The following is a 19,861-nucleotide window of genomic DNA, read 5'->3' on the forward strand; positions in this document are numbered from 1 at the left end:
ACTGTAAGTACGTTTTCATTTAAAGGATTTGCCACTGATGATTCAAACGCGAGTTTTGAGCAGTGTAGAGTAGCACTTGTAGTTTGTCGTTTCTCCAGACATGGTTTTATGTTTACGCAGCGCGATACGCAACGCAATGCGTAAAAAAGACAATATAAGTCTTTAGAATCAGTAATTATGTCCCCACTGAATGCAACAAATGCCTAGTTTGTAATGGGTTTTATTGTTTTTGTCTCGTCGCACCGGGACACAGGGCATCACAGTATGGTGAGGGGCGTAACATTTCCGTCACACGCTTGAGGTATTCGGCCAATCACAACGCACTGGATAGCTGGCCAATCAGAGCACACCTCGCTTTTCAGAACGATGAGCTTTGTAAAAATCGACGCGTTTCAGAAAGGCGGGGCATAGAGGAGAAACAATAATGTACAGTATGTGGAAAATAATGTGTTTTTTTTACCTTAAACCGCATAAACACATTGCATTACACCAAATACACAAAATAATGTTCTTTTTAGCAACGTCATATGACCCCTTTAAATTATGTCCAAGTCCATACAAATCAGATACTCAAAGACCTTGAGCACACAGGTCAAAACAAAAGAAAATAAAAAAATCTATAAAAATGAAAAGATTCAGAGTGTCTCACCATCTCTGAAGAGGAAGATGTAGGTTTTGCTGCTTCCTTCACTCTGGTTCTATCAGTATGTTCCTGATCAAATCAAAATACAATCAAAAACACAATCTAAGATAAAAAAAAAAAAGTTTAATATTAAGCCACCCTCTGTCCATTTGCATATTGTAGTGTTTCATTCCTTCTTGACTGAACAATGGGACATTTATTTTGTAAAGCTATTCCATTCTTTTATTCTATTACCTGTCCACGGCATCGTATGCAAAGGTAAACAGTACTATTCTTAGCAGCTGGCCTTCTTTTATATCCTAGGAAGACCCTCCCTCGACTCGCTCCTCCCCAAACAAAAGAATTACATGAAATATGAGTCATCAAACCCATTTTTATCTTATCATTTAGTATTATCATTGTGCTTGATTGGCCTTTTCTGTTTTGTGTATGATTGTTACCAGAAAGCAGTGTGTAGAAAATAAGGCCACTGATTTTTACATGTTGTAGAAACAAATCTGGGAGTATTCTGGAGTGTTGCCACCAGATACTTTTTGCCTATTCCAGCAAACCACTTTTATACTAAATAAATTAACTTTTATTGGACAAGCAAAAATATAATCATACAAAATATACACAAAGCTGCTTAACCCACTGAATGAGGAGGATCACGTCACAAACCAGTCTTACCACAAGTGCATAACAATTACTTCAAAGTGATTTGACAGCAGAGTACATGACAGCTGAGGAGGACATAGTCCAAACTGTATAAAACAATGATGGGTAACAAGGAAACAGAACTGAAAGTAGCAGGTTATATAACTTAGTGGATCATTTAAATATAACTCACTACCAGTCAAAGGTTTGGACTGACTTTATGCTTCTGATGAACATAATAATTGCTTAAATGCTTGAAATCAGTTTTTTTTTTGTTGATAAATTTAAATTGAATTTGTTTACAAAACTAACATTTTTATTCATATTCTTTTTAACAGATGATTTGGACCTCAGAGAAAAGCGACCAATAGGTGTCCAGCATACATGGGAACCATTTAAAAACATCCCATGATGCTGAGAGAGCATGTGAAGAGTTGTCATCTAGAATATTTTAACATAATTCCCATATATCCATTTGTGTTTTCTAATAGTTTAAAAACTGTAACATTATTCTACAATATTGAAAATAGTAATAATATTGATTAAGTATATCATTATAAGTATACATTTTTTTTAAGTATAACAATTTTGACTGGTAGTGTAAAGTGTAAAAAAAAGAACCTTTCAGATGTACATTTAAAATCTTTTTCCAACATATAAGATCACATTAAACAAATCTTAAAGTCTTATATTACTGATATAATCTCTTTCTTATTTTCTGCCCTGAATTCTCTCTGTATCATTAATCTTTCTGTTTGCTATTAGCATGTGTAATATGGATAAATATTAAACACTACCTACCTAGGATGATATTAAAACAAACGTAGCCGTCCCCATGTAAAGTGCTCTTTAACTGATGAAATTAGTTGAAATCCAAACACAAGAGAAGTGGTGCTTAGGTGGGACTTTGCAGGAATGAGAGAAAGAAAGTGAGGGGAAAAGAGAGAGAATCTAGGATCAAAGATGAAAGGGCAGGCGGGCGGGTGGAGCTCACTTCACCTAACTCTGACATTTCTTATATGTGTACACACTCTTAAATTGGCCATGACGCACTAGAGATCAAACATGCTACATGAATCAGAAAATAAACATAATTCTATTCATAGTGGATTTTTTATTTTTGCATAATGTGTAGTTATTTGTTTGTTTGTTTTTTTACAAGAAATTAATAAAAAATGAATGAAAAGCACCACACTTTTTTATTTAATTTGAAATGAAATTTGAATTATTTTCCTATAGAGGTTGAGTAATAGGAAATGGGTGCCATTCTAAGAGCGATAAACTGAATGTCACAATCTCATAAATTCACTCAGCACACAAACGGGTCCAAAGTCCTTTCAAAGAGTAAAATATATTATAAGACTCATAATTTATGATGCAAGTTCACAATCTGCCCGTAATGTAAGGAAACAGCAACCAATAAGCAGTGGCTCTTGAGACACATATGACTAACTTGGAAATGTATTTGACTGTCATTGCATTAGATAATAAAATATAAAACCGGATGACATTAATTAATTTAATGATTAATATAATAATCCATTATTTAGAATGGGAGGAGTGAGGCTGGAATCGTATTAACTGTCACATATTAATGAAGTAGTTTTGGTTGCCTAGCAATGGACCATATCGGTAAACAGCTGATATAGTGAAGTGTGTGCATTTGTATAAAGACCAAGCCAAGAAGAAGCCACAGACACATTGGGGAGAAGGATGGGAAGAGCTAGAGACAGATAGAGGGAGAGCTAAAAGCTCTCACCTTCCAATGACGTTTCTTGATGGTGTTTCTGGTGATCATCATAGCTGCCCAAAACTGGGTGAAGGACTGCTTCAATTTCTTGTAGTACTTCCTGTAACAGAAAAAGGGCGCCACACCTTCACATTCAGAATCACATTAGACTCTCTTCTGTTTTTATCATGCTCTCAGAGTTTATCAAATATGAAATCGCTTCACAAATACCGGGCCTGGTGGCCCCTGATGTGGGACTGGATGACGATAGCCTTCTGTTTAAAGAAACGGAAGTTTCTTCGGCAGATGAAGCCGCGAATATTCCTCTGGATGGTGACTGCCGCCCATGTTTGAGTGCTACTCCATTTCTCCTCCACCCGCTGGTACAGACTCTCCTTCATAAACACCTGTGTGTGTTCACATTAAAGGGAATCATTTGAGGGTGGGATCTTTAGAGTTAATGTAGTAAATGAACGAGTCAGAATAACCCAGGCTGAGGTAAAGAGTTATGTTACTGTACTTTAGTGAGTCCTAGTTGGTAATGGCCTTCCTCTGCTCCTATAGTCTCCAGTAAAGTCACTACTTGCTCTTTACAAGACTGGTGTGCAGGTCTCTGGGCCAATAATACGCCATATCTGAAATTAGACATAAACAGTGATAGAAAAATGTAGTTGAAACTCACCGATAAAGATAGTGGAGATTTTATAGAGGAAGAGACAGTGTAGCGTTGCATGAGTTCTTACTCAATTCTGATTGATGTACCTATACTCAGGGTTCACACACATTTTGACCAATGGAATTACATGAATTTTCCATGAATTTTAAAGATTTTACACCTCGGAAAATAATTAAATGATATAATCATTATAATTATACACATATATAATAAAACAATAGGACAATAAAAAAATATAAATGTTATTTTCAGGCATGGAATAAATATAATTACAAACACACACAAGTATGATAACAACGTATGATTGTTAAACCACTAATAATGTATTTGATGTCCTAGATTCTGCCATATTGTATTACCTCTCCATGAACAGAGCGAAAGGGATGCGAATAGGAAATCCTTCTTTTCGTATGTGAATGGTCTCCAGTATCCCTCCATGCCTTAGCTGTGTGGTTATGTAGTCTACATCAAATATGCCTGGAAGCTGAAACCACACAAAAACACCAAACTGATGTCCACCAATCCAGCATTTGTGCTTGCTTACTCTAAACATAATGGTTCACAAACAGAGAGATTAGATGTTAATTACATACAGTGTCAGCTGAAATTACCTTAACATAGTTTGGCTTAAAGCATCGTATAAATGTAGTTTTACACCTAAAAAAAACACAGAGAATAAATAGACATTAAATTATCTACACATATTCTCACATTGGACGACTACATAAGCCAAATGGCAATACCAAATACCCTGTGTATAAAATACATAGCAGTCCATTTATACAAAAAATAGCAGAATAAATATTTGTGACATCTGTTGACCTCTCCAAACGAGTGGTGAGCTCTATAAGTGACTGCTGGAAATGAGCAGCTACAGTTGACATCTGGTTCCGGTAACCTCTTGCTCTTCCTAGCTCTTTCTGTTGGACATAACGCTCTTGAACCTTCCGGAAGAGACCCGACACTATCTGTGCAGACAAGAAAACACTCCAATTACTTGTTACAGGTTTTTGTTTCCAAACATTGGTCCTTTAAAACTTAATGAGACCTAAAGCTTGCATAAATGATATGGGTTGTTCCTAACTCTTTTGTTTTGTCTGGGTGTGTTGACAGTCTCATGAATATATAATAGAGGACACGTTATTGTATTTCTTTGCAATCTTGACACATCACAAATCACTGAAGACAATGTGAAGTGAGCTTCCATGAATACAACTTAGATGAATTTACCTGTAAATGACTGCGGGCAAAAAGCTCTAATACTTCTGGGCGAAACTGGTCATGATTTTTATTTAGAAATTTGTGCACCTGGTGAGCAGGGAGAAAAAAAAATCTTAGCCAAAATTTTGCCAAAAAAGTATTTTAGTCATGGAAATCAAAAGATTCTTGGGAAAACTATCAGAACAATCATGCTGCATGAATAAAACATTTTGTGAATGCTCAGATCAGGCTTGCCTGGTATGTGACAGCCCCTGCATAGTGATATATTGTGAACACTGGCAGAGGAATTTTGGGCTTGGTGTAGTAGGGACTGTTGCCATGGTGATAGTGACATTTCTGCAAGAACGTGTGGTCTGTAGCCTGGGACAAAAAAGAGGGAGAGAGCCAAAGAAAAGAGAAAGGCAAAAAAAAAAGGCAAAAGTGGCCCATAAATCCATTGTAGTATACATCATTTGCATTTGAATCAACACTAGGCCATTTTGGTCGAAATTCAAGTTTTATGATATTTAAACATCATATTAGACACATATACGTAGAAAAAGAAACTAATTCTAAATCCATCGGTGTAGTATAAGATTACTCAAATGAATATTGACTTTAAAGGGGTCATATGATGCTATTTTAAAGATCATTATTTTGTGTATTTGGTGTAACAGAATATGTTGACATGCTTTAATGTTCAAAAAACACATTATTTTTCAAATACTGTACATTATTGTAGGTCCTCTATGCCCCGCCTCTCTCAAACACGTCGTTTTCAACAAAGCCCCCTCCTTTGACAAGCGCAGTCTGCTCTGATTGGAGAAAGGAAAACTTGAAATCGCATCATATGACCCCTTTAAGATCACTAAAATATCTAAATTGAAGCTGAAATGTGAAGTTACTTGAGGAAGGCAAGTCTGGTCATCCAGGATGCGAAGGATTCCGTACGGCCGTGCTGAGATAAGATCCAGACAGCCATTAGAGTCTTCCAGAATTATTGGATACCACTGGATCTGCTCTGTGCTGTATTCCTCCTAACAACAACGCACACAGCCAACCACTTGTTTTATTTATTTATTTTTTTCAGTCCCCTGAAGTATTCATTATTTCCAGGGCAATAAAAAAAAAAAACGTATCCGAGAAGCCATATTTATGGTATGATATCTCAAGAATTACATTTACTGGTCCCATTGGAATTGGTAGATATATATTAAAACATGTTCCCATCAAGTCCAAATGGTAGAGTCTCCTCAGGGTACTAATATTTTCATAAATGGCCTCTAAACTTCGAATAAATTGTCGATATGATTGATGAGGACACACACTGACCTGCTCTTGTGCCACCAGAGCTTTGTTCACAAACTGTTGCAGCTGCTCGTTGGCAAAGTTTATGCACAGCTGCTCAAAACTGTTCACACTCAGGTCCTGTAATGCATTTTTGTTCAGTTTTCTCCCACAGACTTTTTAGACACACTTAACAGGTGGGGATTCATTGCAACTATGCACATTTGATTCAGATATAAATGTTAAAAAGACAACAATAAATTTAACAGTAAAATTGTCACTTTAAGGTCATAATGAGAGACAGGATACCTCAAAGCCGTATATATCCACAATTCCAACAGTGCTGTCCATCTCTGTGGGGATCAACCACTCATTGATGCGTTCAAGAATCCAGTCAAACAGCACAGAGTACAGCATCTTGGCAATGGCATCTCTGAATCAAGAGCAATCTGTCAGTATTCATCAGCTACCTTAGGGGTCAATGCATATAATACATTAATTAATCTAATAATTTCAGTAACATTTCATTGTCTAACCTGGATTCAATGGCACTTTCCACAGATAGAGGGCAGTAGATCCTATCATAAATTGTTTCCTGTGGAAAAAATTACTGTGTTCTTAGGAGATACTTCTGTTGTGTTAAAAGTAATATTCTGGGTTGAATATATATTGTGGCAGAAATTTACAAAAGCACTACAGTTCAAAATTTTGAGGTTGGTAAGATTTTTTCATGGTTTTGAAAGAAGTCTCTTATGCTCACCAAAAATGCATTTATTTCTTAAAAAATACAGTAAAACAGTAATATTGTGATTTTTTTTTTACAGTTTAAAATCTCTTTTCTGTTTTAATATTTTAAATAATTTATTCCTGTGATGCCAAAGAATTTTTTTATTCTTGTAATGCCAAAAAGAATTTTCAGCGTCAAATGATTTGTGCTCCAGAAACATTTCTTATTATCAATGTTTAAATTATACTGAACCCAAAATATTAATTTAGTTCCGAGATCTTGGGAAGAAATTAACATGTATTTGAGTGAGAGTGTGTACGAGTTGCTCACAGTCACCCGGTGTGTGATGACCGTCTGTAAGGCCTCGGCGGACACCTGCAAGAGGTTTCCCACTCTCCGAGCTTCGGCTTCACTAAAAATACGGGCGACCTCAAACGATTCACTCTAATTTTTGAGGGGACAAAAATGAACATAGTTTGGCTTAAAGACTAATTTTTCATATACACATTTTAAGGATCCTAAAAGCTAAAACTGGTAATCCAGGCATCCACACCTCATAGGAGCTGAAGCAAATGTTGCCCAGCTGCAGGATCGATGACAGAATGGCCCAAATGGTTGCAAGTTGATCAGCATGTAAACCAATGGTCTCCAGGCAGTGGACCAAAAGCAGGAAGTCTTGCTTGTCATGCTTCCCTTGTAGGTCACAAGCCCTGCCCTTAAAAGCATTTAAAAGATAAATATTAGAAATATTAGACAAATATCATAAAATAATGGGGCTCTTCTTTTACCTGGTTGAGGTAGAAGTACGTTTCAGCTCCTTGCAGGTAAAGATTCTGCTTGTCCCACTCATTCATCCCGGCCAACAGTTCATAAAACACATGGTAGTTTCTCTCCTCCTTAGCCTAAAGGAACACAGTTTCAGTCAATTCCTTGCAGGTGTACTAAGCTGCAAGGCAAGTTAATGAATAAACATCTAACCTGGAAGATGATTCTTGATTTCTCAAGGAGATATTTTGACAAAGACGTCCCGACAACAACACCACTGACAAAATAAAGGGAGATCATATCATGCTCATTTAATGCTCTCTGCCCCTTAAATCAAACAGACAGCATGCAGTACACTTACTGGCGTATGTGGATGTGTAGGTACTTTCCAAATCGGCTGGAGTTGTTGTTCAGTATGGTCTTTGCATTACCAAAGCTCTCAAGAACTGGTAAAACATCCATTGGCTAATGAGAGGGAGATTATCTTTTTGAGTTAATATCTTAAGAGAGCAAAACATAATTTTTCATATATCTCGATAAATTGATTTACAGTACCTGGCGTAATTTATCATTTCTGCCCTGATACATGGAACTCAGGTAATGGACAATGAGCTTTGCAGCCTCTGTCTTGCCTGATCCACTTTGTCCACTGTTGACACATTCACATTCATTCAAATTTATAATATACAGTAGGAATATGTATATACATATATGTAATGAATAATGAAAAGTCATTACATTATGTATGCATATGTATGTGTACCATACGTCTAAATAAATATGAAAATGTGTAGATGTATGTGTATGCACACTGTCAGCAAAAAATTTGACCTTTAAGGGTACAACAGCTTGTCACTGGGGGAGTACCCACAAAGGGACACCACTGTACCTTTTCTTGCCCCTAAAGGGTGCATATTAGTACTTTAGAGTAGTAATACAGTATGTACACTTAAGGTAGTAACATGTACTCTATGACTATTACAAACCCTTTAGGGGTAAAGACGTTAGGTGTCCCTTTGAGGCTACTGCCCCAGTGACAAGCTGTTGTGTCCCTCCTAAAGGTACAATTTTTTTCTGAGAGTGTGTGCATATGTAAATGTATATACATATTAATCATACCCATAATCATCCTCACCTTATGATGATGCAGTGCTCTTGGGTGGTATTCTGAGATTGGCAAAAGGCAGCATCTGCTATGGCATATACATGACTACAGGGACAATAAAAAAAAATTGTCTTTCAAAATGACTGTTAAACTCTTCTCAAATAAAAAGCAAATAAAAAAACATCATCTACAGCCAAACACTGCTTGAATCGTCATAGGTGAAAGCACTCACGGTGGATTACTGTGCTTTTCTTTACCCTGGTACTGCTGTCTCAGATCCTCAGTGTAGATGCTGAGAGGCTTGAAGGGGTTGATGGACAGCAGCATATCACCAATATATGTCTGTTGGTTTTAATAAATAGTTTTAATAAAGTTAAAAAGACAACTGAATGTGAAAAATAACACATTTGATTTTCTGGAAAAGGTTATGCATACATAAATTGAATCCCGATGAAACCGCTTCTTCAAATTCAGCAGAACAGAACTCTCACACACCTCTCTGGAATAGGATGTGCAGTTTGGTTTAAATTCAAACAAACTTAACATGCTATCTGATGTGCAAATTAATGTTTTGTTTATATAATTCACCTTTTACTAGTGTGGCTTTTCAGTGAGTGACGTGACGTGACATGTGGCCAAGTATGGTAACCCATACTTGGAATTAGTGCTCTGCATTTAACCCATCCAAAGTGCACACACACAGCAGTGAACACACACACACCGTGAACACACACCCGTAGCAGTGGGCAGCCATTTTTTTTCTGCTGCGGCGCCCGGGGAGCAGTTGGGGGTTCGGTGCCTTGCTCAAGGGCACCTCAGTCGTGGTACTGAAGGTGTGAGAGAGCGCTGTACATTCACTCCCCCCACCTACAATCCCTGCCGGTACGAGACTCGAACCCGCAAACTTTGGGTTACGAGTCCGACTCTCTAACCAGTAGGCCACGACTTCCCCCGACACAAGCAAGTGTGCTGCGATGACTCACTCCAGCTGTGCCAAATCTTCCACCTCGTCCACCTCCACAGCTTGGCTGCTTCCTGGCATCATTACCTGAGACACAAAGTAAAGGAAACAGAGCAGAGCTGTCACTGAAAACCCCCAGTGGGCAGACATGTGAATAACACCACCTACACTATTTCCCAGCTAGGACTTCCTGTTTTGAATCAAACAACACTGTAGATGTCAATGAGGTTATTTGCATAATTACAAAAGAGGACAACGGCACTAACTGTGTAAATTATTCTGCATTTGTCATACCTGTGTGCTGTTAAGTCTCTCCTCTAGCATATTTTGGGTCGGATCTTCAGATTCCCATGGGCCCCTGCCATTATGGACTGGAATGATTTGGGCATGTTCATCATCTTGATACACCGTCCATTTAGTAAGCTTTTCCACCGTTTGATGGGGCAGGAGGTTTTCAGAACGTAGCCAGTCTTGAGGATCACCACACATTTGTTGAGTCTGAGCCCAGTGTTGCTCCATAACGGAGGGCAAAAGACCCTCACCCATCAGTTCTGCCACTTCTCTGTCTGCATCCTCCTCATAAGAAGGTTGCATCACTCCATCCATCCATGTCTCGGCTTCTGCTGATACATCTGAATTCCTTAGATTCCTCTCCACTTCTTTGCTCTGTCCCGTACTTAAACCATTAAGCAAAGGTTTAGACATAGACAACTTGGTGATGTTTACTTGCGATCCCCCAAGTTTTCCCTTGGCGACTTGTAGTATACTTGTACCATCTTTGATGACTGATATTGACTCTTTTTTGTCTGCTTTGACCTCAGGCTGCCCCGCAATCACTTGAGAGTTTGGGCTGCCATTCTTATCACTTTGGCTCTCCTGAGCATTTTTCTTAATGGACTTTAGTAGGCTAAGGTCTGGCTTGACTGGAAGAACCAGACGAGCACCAGGCTTTGGTGGTTTACGCTCTGTTGTGCCTGTGCTGGTGCTAGTAGATGGAACGGTGGCTTCATTAACCTTGCCGATTTTGTTCATCCTTGGGAACACGATCGCATATTTAGCATCTCCTGAGTTGGCCTTTTCTTCTACGTCTTGTGGAGAGGAACAAGGTTCATCAGAAGAGTCACCCTGGGGATCAGCAGTAGTTTCCTCATCTGCCTTTTCCTTTGAGGTTGATACTTCCTTCTTTGATTTTCCACCACTTGCCATTTTCATAACCATCTTGTGTCGGCTAAGACTCTTCTTTGACTTGGTGCTGCTACTCCTCTTCTTAAGTACCAAGGCAGGGAGCCATTTTGAGATCCCAATCGCTTGGGTGACCGCTGATAATTTTCTCCGAACATGGATGCTCTTTGGCATCTTCTTTTGAATCCATCCTGAGACACGCCACAATGTCGTCATGCCTCTTTTCCGGGCTAATAAACGCTCTGTTGACTTTGAGGGTATTAATTCTTCAGGCTCAGGCTCAGTTGTGTCTGCCACTATTTTCTCAAACGGATCTTGATTTGGCTCTTCGACGGCATCTTTGGTGTCTTTTGGAGGTTGCTCTTTGGCGTTCTTGCTTTTATCATCTTTTCCTTTGCCTTTCATCGAAAACAGCATACGAGACTGTCTGTTCAACAAACCTTTGGGGCCTTTTGTTGGGGTTGCTGCCTGATCTTCCTCTGTCTTGCTCATTGCCTTTGTTTTACTTGCCAACTGTAGAATTTGAGACTTACCTTTAGTGGCGCCACCTTTGGAGAGAGCCATTCCTTTAATATGGACTCCTTTTGAGGGCACAGAATCATCTTTAGGCTCCTCTCCTCTAGAAGGCCCCTTCTTCTGTAGTATCTTAGATTTTAACATCTTTTTCTGGCCCTTGAGGTGAACTGTTAGGTTTAGCGGTCCTGGTTTGTTTGACGAACGGGCTGTCTCTCCCTGTGTGCTCTCTTGCCCTGTATCGCTCAGTACTCCCTCAGAGTCTACTTCTTCTGCACTGCTAATGGGTTCCTTCTCTTCATTGGTTCTGCTTTCCTCTCTCTCACTTTTCTTCTCTTCTTCTTCCTCCCCTTCTGTTTTTTTGCCTACATCTTCTTCTTCCTCCCCTTCTGTTTTTTTGCCTACATCCGACAGTTCTTCTTCATCACTTAATACACTTGCATCTGTCTCAGCGGTGTTCGCCACGCAATCTGACCCCTCCTTCTTATCATCCTTTCCTTCTTCATCACTCTCTTGTTCTGAGCTCTCTGCTTTCTCGCTCTCCGACTCGTCCTCTTCTGTATCTACTACTTTAGTACCTCTCTTTCTCGCAACTTTTGCAGGAGTTTTGGCTGGATTTTTTTTCTGGTCAGGTTTTGATTTGACAGCTTTCCCAGCTCTCCCTCTACCTGTAATGCCATTGGTCACCTTAGCAGGTAAGGCTTTGCCATTTTGCTTTCTTGCTTTGGCTATTTGCCTAGAGGTCTCTATCTCTTCCTCTTGAGGTTCCTCGGACTGGTCACTCTTGCCAGTTTTCTTCTCCTCATCTTTTTTGTTCTTCCCTTTCCCAGCTATCTCTTCCTTCTTTACAAATTTACCACCTTTTCCATTTCCACTTTCATTATTATATGAGAGTATTTGAGATTCAGTCTTTCCTCCTTTTTTGGGGGGAACTGGTTCTTTTTTTGTCTTTCCTGTCACCGCTTTCTGCTTCCCTCCTCTAGCCCTGGAAGGGGATTTGGCTGGAGGCATGATTCTAAGTCAAAGTAACCTCACAGGTCCTGTTTCTGAATTTTTTCTCCAATGTCAGAACATTTCTTTGATGACCTAAGAATAATAAAACATTTTCAAAGATTAAAAGACCTCAAAAACATGTCTCAGGAAATTATTCAAACCTTAATGTCAATAAAAATGCTAATCCTTCTGTCTGCAAACTTTCAAAAATTTTTAACCTTTGTGCAGGTCTAGTGAAACTGATGCATATCAGCAACCTAAACTACCATGGGTAGAGATCATATGTCATGTCTTTCAACTAAAGTGCAAGGTGTACCTGACCTAATGGTCACCATTAGGACTGGGTTTCAGGCATTTAGCTCATCACTCTCAATAATGCCGGCTGGATCAGAGATGGGACTTTAGATATAGACAGATCAAGCACCATTAAATTTGTACCATAAGAGGTTTAACATAATACACACAAGTACTCAAATACCATCTAAGTTCAACATGTTCCTTTTTCAGAACAAATTCAAACATATTTACAAAAAAAGTAATGCAGTCTTGCATTAGTGTAACACCGAATAACTCACCCGTCTTCTCAGGTACATATGAAGCATTGAGGAGGTCTCGAGAGTATTTCTGCTAGTCCCAATCACTCCATTGATTGATCCTGTGACCGGACTCAAACACCTACACAGTCTCTCTGACACAAACACACATACACACAAGCATGCAAAAACATTCTAGGGCTCTAGTGAATAATTTATTTGACGGCACACCATATAGTTATGCACCCATTCTTATGGGCAGCTGCTGAACAGACTGTGGAAAGGTGAGAGGCTTCACTGCAGGGGTGACAAAAGGTGTTGATACGTGAGAGTAGGAGAAAGATACTGACAGATGCTCACATGCTTACAAAGAAATTCCAGAAGACATTCCTTCCACAACTTTTTTTAAGAAAAGTCCGTTATTGTATTCTTTCTCCATTACAAAAAGGTCTATATTAGAATGTTGAATAAAAAAAAAGTGACAAAAAACATTAAAAAAACTTTTATAGTTATTAAATTGGTCAGCATGTAATTATTTTTAGGTAGTTATTATTAAATATTTAAGTTTTAAATTAAGTAAAATTACTCAACAGTGGTGGTCTATTTTCTTTTTTTTCAAATATGTTAAAAAATTTAAATCAGGCCACAAAAAATAAATGTGGTAATCTTTTCTTTTTTTTTTTTTGCCCTGTCCTTAAATCATTTTGGTCTTTGTTACTAATATTGTTGCCATAATAGGGAACTATATACACAAGTATTATTACCTGACAGTTGTTTTTAATCTTTTGAATCTCATACATATTCAGAAGCTACTATCGACCATGCTATTATAAGAACTCTCTTTTTATTTATTTATTTTTACATTCTCTTGCTTGTGCTGTGTGACACAATTGTGGAAACGGCTATTCTCTAGGATTCTTTAAGAGATGGTGTCCAATATCAGGCAAACATTTGAGCTACTGCGATTATAGGGAACAAAGCATCTCTCAATAATAGATGATCAAAACTCTTGGCTGAGTGTGTATGACAACTGATCTGACCAGAGGGAGATTTCTTTTCAAATGTTTTCAAAGGCTACATACAACCCTCTTATAAGCAGCCATAAATTGACTAGACAGACATAGTTATGGTTCACTTAAAAAAAAAAAAAGATAACGAGTCATGTCATGAGTTATGTTCACATGTTCATAATTCTTTCGCCCCTTCACACTTGAAAAGAGATTAATTCAATTACAAAATAAAAGAATTTGAATGAACGTGAACACGAACCAACTTAATCACGGATATAATTTTTATACCCAAAACAGAATTTAACATTTAATTATCAATATATACACAGTGTTTTATTGTTCTTTATTGTTTACAATAATTGCCCAATATGCCAAGTAATATTTAGGCCCATTTCAAACTTATCATGCAATCGGAAACATAAAAACAAAGTCAGCATATTGGGCAATTATTGTAATACATATGGCTGCACATTACATTCTCATTTTATTCATATCAGTACTAATTATAAGTATTACATAAAAATATATACATAGACACAACTTTGCTATTACATTTCTAAATTGTAAAAGCTCACTTTTTTTATTTAGTCTTAAGCTAAAAAGGTCTCATTGTTTCTATTATGAAACTATAACCAGGGTTAAGGGTTTTACACCTTTCACTTGTTTGTAAAACACTTCGAGCTACTACATGTATGAAGATGCTCTATAAAATGCATGTATTAATACTATTAAAAACCTTCAAAGTCCCCTGAGCTACAAATATTGAGTTGATCAAATCCCAGTCCCCACTGAATGAGTTAAAGGGATAGTTCACCCAAAAATGAAAATTCTGTCATTAATTACTCACCCTCATGTCGTTTCAAACCCGTAAGACCTTCGTTCATCTTCGGAACACAAATTAAGATATTTTTGATGGAATCTGAGAGTGGTCTGACCCTGCATAGACAGCAACACAACTGAAATGTTCAAGTCCAAGTCCAGAGACGTAGCAAGGAGATCAGTAAAATGTTTACAAAGCTACGAGAATACTTTTTGTGCGCAAAAGAAAAAAAACTTTATTCAACAATTCGTCTCCTCCGCATCACCCTGTAGCGCCATTTTGGAGAGTATCTGCTGGACGTAAACAGCGTATGCTGACACACAACAGCATAGGCGGTTTACATCCAGCGGATATTCTCCAAAATGGCACTCCAGGGTGACGCGGAGGAGACGAATTGTTGAATAAATTCGTTTTTTTTTTCTTCTTTTGTGCACAAAAAATATTCTCGTAGCTTCGTAAAATTACGGTTGAACCCCTGATGTCACATGGATTATTTTACAGATCTCCTTGCTACGTTTCTGGACTTGGGAACATTTCAGTTGTATTGCTGTCTATGCAGGGTCAGACAGCTCTCATTCTCCATCAAAAATATCTTAATTTGTGTTCCGAAGATGAACGAAGGTCTTACGGGTTTGAAACGACATGAGGGTGAGTAATTAATGACAGCATTTTCATTTTTGGGTGAACTAACCCTTTAACTGACAAGTACAGCATTCTAGGTGTTAACTCTATAGACCTCAAATGCCCTCTGAGTTCTTTCAGCTCTGTGTAACAATATTCACACTGTTACCGTTTTACATACACTTTGCCTGTCATGTATATATTTTAACAACACTCGTTTTTACACTTTTGCCCAACCTACACCACATTTCATATCAATATTCCTTTGTCTTAAAAATACATTATTACTCCGCTGTTATTACTCTGGAATGCACAATTTACATTTCAATGTGGAGGAAAACTGCATAATGAGGGGTCTACAAATTTAGATTAAGTGCAAAAACAGTATGATGACTGTAATTTTAAGACTTTTTAGTATTTAAGCAAATTGAACTAGCGGACTTGAACAAAATGCAAAATTTCAAATTATTTCTATTTTCAACAGATCGAGCAAAATGTCCTGCCTGTTCATACACTGCACTGATCTATACACACACCATCTAAGAACCTCTCAGAATTCCCTAAACTGAAACAGAATGAGAATATTCTTCAAAAATGAAGAAAAAGACCGTTTGTGTGAAAAAGTTTTACTGAGAAGGCTGTAGTGTGATTGTTACAAAGCATAATAATTAGTGTTCTCATACATAATCATGTTTCTACAAAAATATATTCTAGACCTCCCCCTCCCCCAAAGAAAATGCTAAAAGCATTTCAGGAGACAGTACCAAAATATTTCCTTAGATCAGAAAATACAGCCCTCCATAAAAGAAACCCAGCATCAAAACAGGTACGGATTTTCATATACACATATATTAAAACATTTGACTACAATATTTTAAAATTACATTCCTAAATTACATAATTCATTATTGGCATAACAAAAATGTTTTACATTAAAAAAAAAAACAACAGAAAATAAAAACCTAGCCCCTCAGAAAGCTGTACACCCTAGAAACTACAGCATATATATTACACAGTAGTGTACAAGTACCTATAAGAACTTATCTAGCCACTGTTCTCATTGGTGTGGACGGGGAAAGGCAATATTACTTGTTGTAGAATACCAAATAGGGTTTTAGATGTGGATGGGGTTTATTAGCAACTGTATATTAGCATCTAGTGCTAATGTTGCCTTGTCGTCCTACCCTAATTCGTCAGCAACAGCTAATGGCGTCTTTATCTAGGTATTATACACTATCTATGCAAATTCTGAGGTCCTCAGACTGGTATAAAAGAAAAATCATGCATTTAAAATTAAGTTAAAAACTCTCAATTGTCAGTCTTTCAAATGCCACTGCTTTTGCTCAGGTTGCTGCAGTGAATCGCACAGACGCTGGTGATGTGAATAGGGGTTGGTCAGCATGTAATGGATTAGGTGGAGATACAGTGTTTGGTCTTAGCAGGCACAGGTGGTGGTCCCTCGCGCTCCTCTCTCTGGGTGTAGAAGCTCTTGAGTGGGAGGTTTCTCTCTCCAGGGCAAGGCTTTCTCATGGTTCAGTAGTGGTACTAGCAGTAGTGTTCAGATCGTAAGCAAGTCTGGAATGAAGAGCGCATCCACAATCATTCAGGCACTGGGAATTAAAGGCTCAGTCTGTGGACACAGCAGAAAAAAAAAGCACAATGAACATAAAGCTCAAAAGTTATATAATAGTTTATAAACACATCATGGTTGAATTAGACCTGTCATGAATATGACATTTTGGCTTACAATTAAATTAAATATTAGAAGTAATTACGACATGTCATGTGACAATTACAAGTGTAGTAGGCAAAATAATTTATTCACTTTGAACCTGAATAAATTCCTCATACATCTATGTACAGGGAAGAATACTGTTAACAACACTGTAAATATCAACAATAAAACTAAATAAAATAAAAAATTATAATATAATAATTTATTTATATATATATATATATATATATATTAGTATTTTCATGAGTTTCATTAGGTACTTTTATGTATAAATATACATTAATTATAAACCATCTGTAGAAGCATATATTGTTGTCAAAACTCATGGTTATGTTTGCAGGTGCTACTTTGTTAAAAATGTTATAAATAAATGTCTTTACACTGTTATCATTTTGATTTTAGCTTGGCGCTAAAAAGGGTCTTGGTGCCCAGAAGGTGAGCAGCAAGAGCTTCACTGAGGTGGAAAAACAAGCCCAGGTGGCAGAGAAAATGAGAGAGGAACAGGTCGTTGAGGCCAAGAAACAAGCCGAAGAGTCCATGTGAGTCTCCAGACGCCACACATTCAGAATCTCTTGGACATCTGCAGATGCTGGAAAACTGAAAAGCCCATTTTACATTCACACTGTCATTTATGTAACCCAACCTTCCTGAATACTACATAAATAAATCAATAAAATAGTTTTGATTTTACATTTACACTTTAGGTTATGTATGCCAGCCTTCCTGAATATTACAATAAAGTATTATTATATTATTAATAACAATTATATTATTGTTATTATTATTAATAATAATATCTACTGTATCTCCTGTCATTTAAAAAATTCATAATCATAGTCATAATAATAATAAATATATTTCTGCTTATGATAATGACCTGAACCAACCAAAGAAATGTGGAATGACTTAAATATAAAAAGTGAACCCGGAGAACTTTGTGCTTATTATGCACAATATGCAAACAGCACTCAGAGCAGCTCCAAACATTTGGAGTGCTTATGTATCACACTACTGCGCCAGAAGACATACAGAAAGATCTGCATTTCAAACACTGCTAAAATTCTTTGGAAAGCAATAATCACTGTTCTCTCAAATACTTGCAACAAGGCTAGTTACAATATTAATATTATATAATGCAGAATAACTATTTATGCTAATTAAGAACAGAAAAAAGATTACCTCCATTGCTCAGCATGTTGCCTTTTGGCTTAGTCTTCCGATTGTTCTCTAGGAACGTCCTTTAAACAAACAATTTGCAGATTATTCAAACCGTATGGGCATTAATGCATATTAATAAAGTAATGAGACCTATATTAAATTAAACCTTCTTACGTTTGATCTCCTTCTAGAGACTTCTGGATCTCCTGAAGTACTCCTGTGTTAGAGCAAGACATGAATCAAGCAAATACTCCAAGACTTTCCCGGAAATCACTAAGACACTATAAATACTACTAGTCCAGCAAACACCGTCCTCAATGGAACTGCATGTAAAGTACTCAAAAACTAGTTCTTCTGTTTATAAATAACAAATCAAAACTTTTGCACAGATACAGTATTAATACAACAATATTATTGTGCAGGCAAATGGAAATGTTACAGATCATGCACACACATGACTGCCCAGACCAGGCCACGATTACTGAAAACATACAGCATGTTCAGATTATTGTTTTAATCCATTTGCATATCATCTGCATGTCACAAAACATACACAGCAAGCTGAGATACAAACAATCTGATACTGCTCTGAGGTGCTGGTCTAACATGTTTATTTTGCATCTAAACTACTTCGTAATATTCTGTCTAACTGCTGATCCTCATGTACTCACTCTCATCGTTGAGCAAAGCATGCTCCATTACTTGTCTAGCAGAATTCTCTGGAACACACAAGCACATTGATCAGTCAGGCGAAAGCTTGCAAATGCTTTGAGGAGGAGTTATAAATACAATTCCTAATTGATGCAACTGGCAAGCCACAACAGTGTTATTTTAGTTTAATCTATGTACTGCAATAGTATTCATTAATATTTTGAATTGGCTTTTATTTTAATATGTTGTGCTTTCATTTTATTTTCATTTGAATTTAAGTAATTTTGTTTCATACTTTTGTCATTTTTCTTAAGTTTTTTTTTTATATTCCCATTTAGTTTATTTTCGGTTTTATTTTTAATTTTAGTTTAAGTTTTTTAATTATATTTAGAATTTATTTTAATTAACAAAAAAACATTTTAATAGTTTTAGTTAAAAATATCAACACTTGGCAAACGTGTAAAACAAGTGGCCCCAAATTAATATATAAATTAATATTAATATAATAAAACACTGCCTTCCAGTGCACCTAATCAACTACTAATTTCTTTAGAATACTAGATTGTGATTGGTCAGTTGCAGTTTGTCTAATCACAAGCACAAAACTCAAAATTAAAGGGATAGTTCACCCAAAAATGAAAATTCTGTCATCATTTACTCACCCTCATGCCGTTCCAAACCTGTATGAGTTGCTTTCTTATGCTGAACATAGAAGATATTTTGAAGATTGCTGGTAATCAAACAGTTGGTGGTTGCCATTGACTTCCATAGTATTTTTTTCCTACTATGGAAGTCAATGGCAACCACCAACTGTTTGATTACCAGCAATCTTCAAAATATCTTCTATGTTCAGCATAAGAAAGCAACTCATACAGGTTTGGAACGGCATGAGGGTGAGTAAATGATGACAGAATTT

The 19,861-nt window shown here is 37.1% G+C and overlaps 3 protein-coding genes across 6 annotated transcripts in view; all 3 read right to left on the reverse strand.

Annotated features, from left to right (window-relative positions):
* The window catches only part of LOC107684132 (unconventional myosin-XVB-like), a 14,588-nt gene extending 12,412 nt beyond the window's left edge, over positions 1–2,176 (reverse strand). The window contains exons 1-2 of the mRNA XM_016480343.1: positions 2,081–2,176; positions 650–712 (exon numbers count right to left, since the gene is read on the reverse strand). Of these exons, the coding sequence (XP_016335829.1) occupies positions 650–652 (3 nt within the window). The 5' untranslated portion in view covers positions 653–712; positions 2,081–2,176. The remainder of the gene's footprint in view (positions 1–649; positions 713–2,080) is intronic.
* An 826-nt stretch (positions 2,177–3,002) lies between these two features.
* On the reverse strand, positions 3,003–9,095 carry LOC107684133 (unconventional myosin-XV-like). The gene is made up of 20 exons (XM_016480344.1): positions 9,001–9,095; positions 8,799–8,873; positions 8,219–8,312; positions 8,025–8,128; positions 7,877–7,940; positions 7,687–7,800; positions 7,452–7,613; positions 7,229–7,342; positions 6,708–6,766; positions 6,481–6,604; positions 6,217–6,312; positions 5,790–5,921; positions 5,140–5,265; positions 4,915–4,992; positions 4,507–4,652; positions 4,296–4,341; positions 4,044–4,168; positions 3,529–3,643; positions 3,240–3,415; positions 3,003–3,129 (listed from the first exon to the last, which is right to left on the reverse strand). The coding sequence occupies exons 1-20, from the start codon at positions 9,093–9,095 to the stop codon at positions 3,003–3,005; spliced, it is 2,172 nt and encodes a 723-aa protein (XP_016335830.1).
* A 7,486-nt stretch (positions 9,096–16,581) lies between these two features.
* LOC107684069 (lethal(2) giant larvae protein homolog 2-like) overlaps positions 16,582–19,861 on the reverse strand; it is a 30,120-nt gene continuing 26,840 nt past the window's right edge. For 2 of the 4 annotated variants that reach the window (XM_016480224.1, XM_016480221.1), the window contains 4 exons: positions 18,966–19,013; positions 18,469–18,511; positions 18,316–18,374; positions 16,582–16,976 (listed from right to left, as the gene is read on the reverse strand). In XM_016480224.1, the coding sequence (XP_016335710.1) occupies positions 16,960–16,976; positions 18,316–18,374; positions 18,469–18,511; positions 18,966–19,013 (167 nt within the window). In that variant the 3' untranslated portion in view covers positions 16,582–16,959. Of the gene's footprint in view, positions 17,032–18,315; positions 18,375–18,468; positions 18,512–18,965; positions 19,014–19,861 lie in introns of all 4 variants that reach the window. The other 2 variants (XM_016480222.1, XM_016480223.1) reach the window with 2 other exon arrangements.

This window comes from Sinocyclocheilus anshuiensis, unplaced genomic scaffold (genome assembly GCF_001515605.1).
Source record: "Sinocyclocheilus anshuiensis isolate Anshui unplaced genomic scaffold, SAMN03320099.WGS_v1.1 scaffold553, whole genome shotgun sequence".
In the NCBI taxonomy this organism is placed as follows: Eukaryota; Metazoa; Chordata; class Actinopteri; order Cypriniformes; family Cyprinidae; genus Sinocyclocheilus; species Sinocyclocheilus anshuiensis.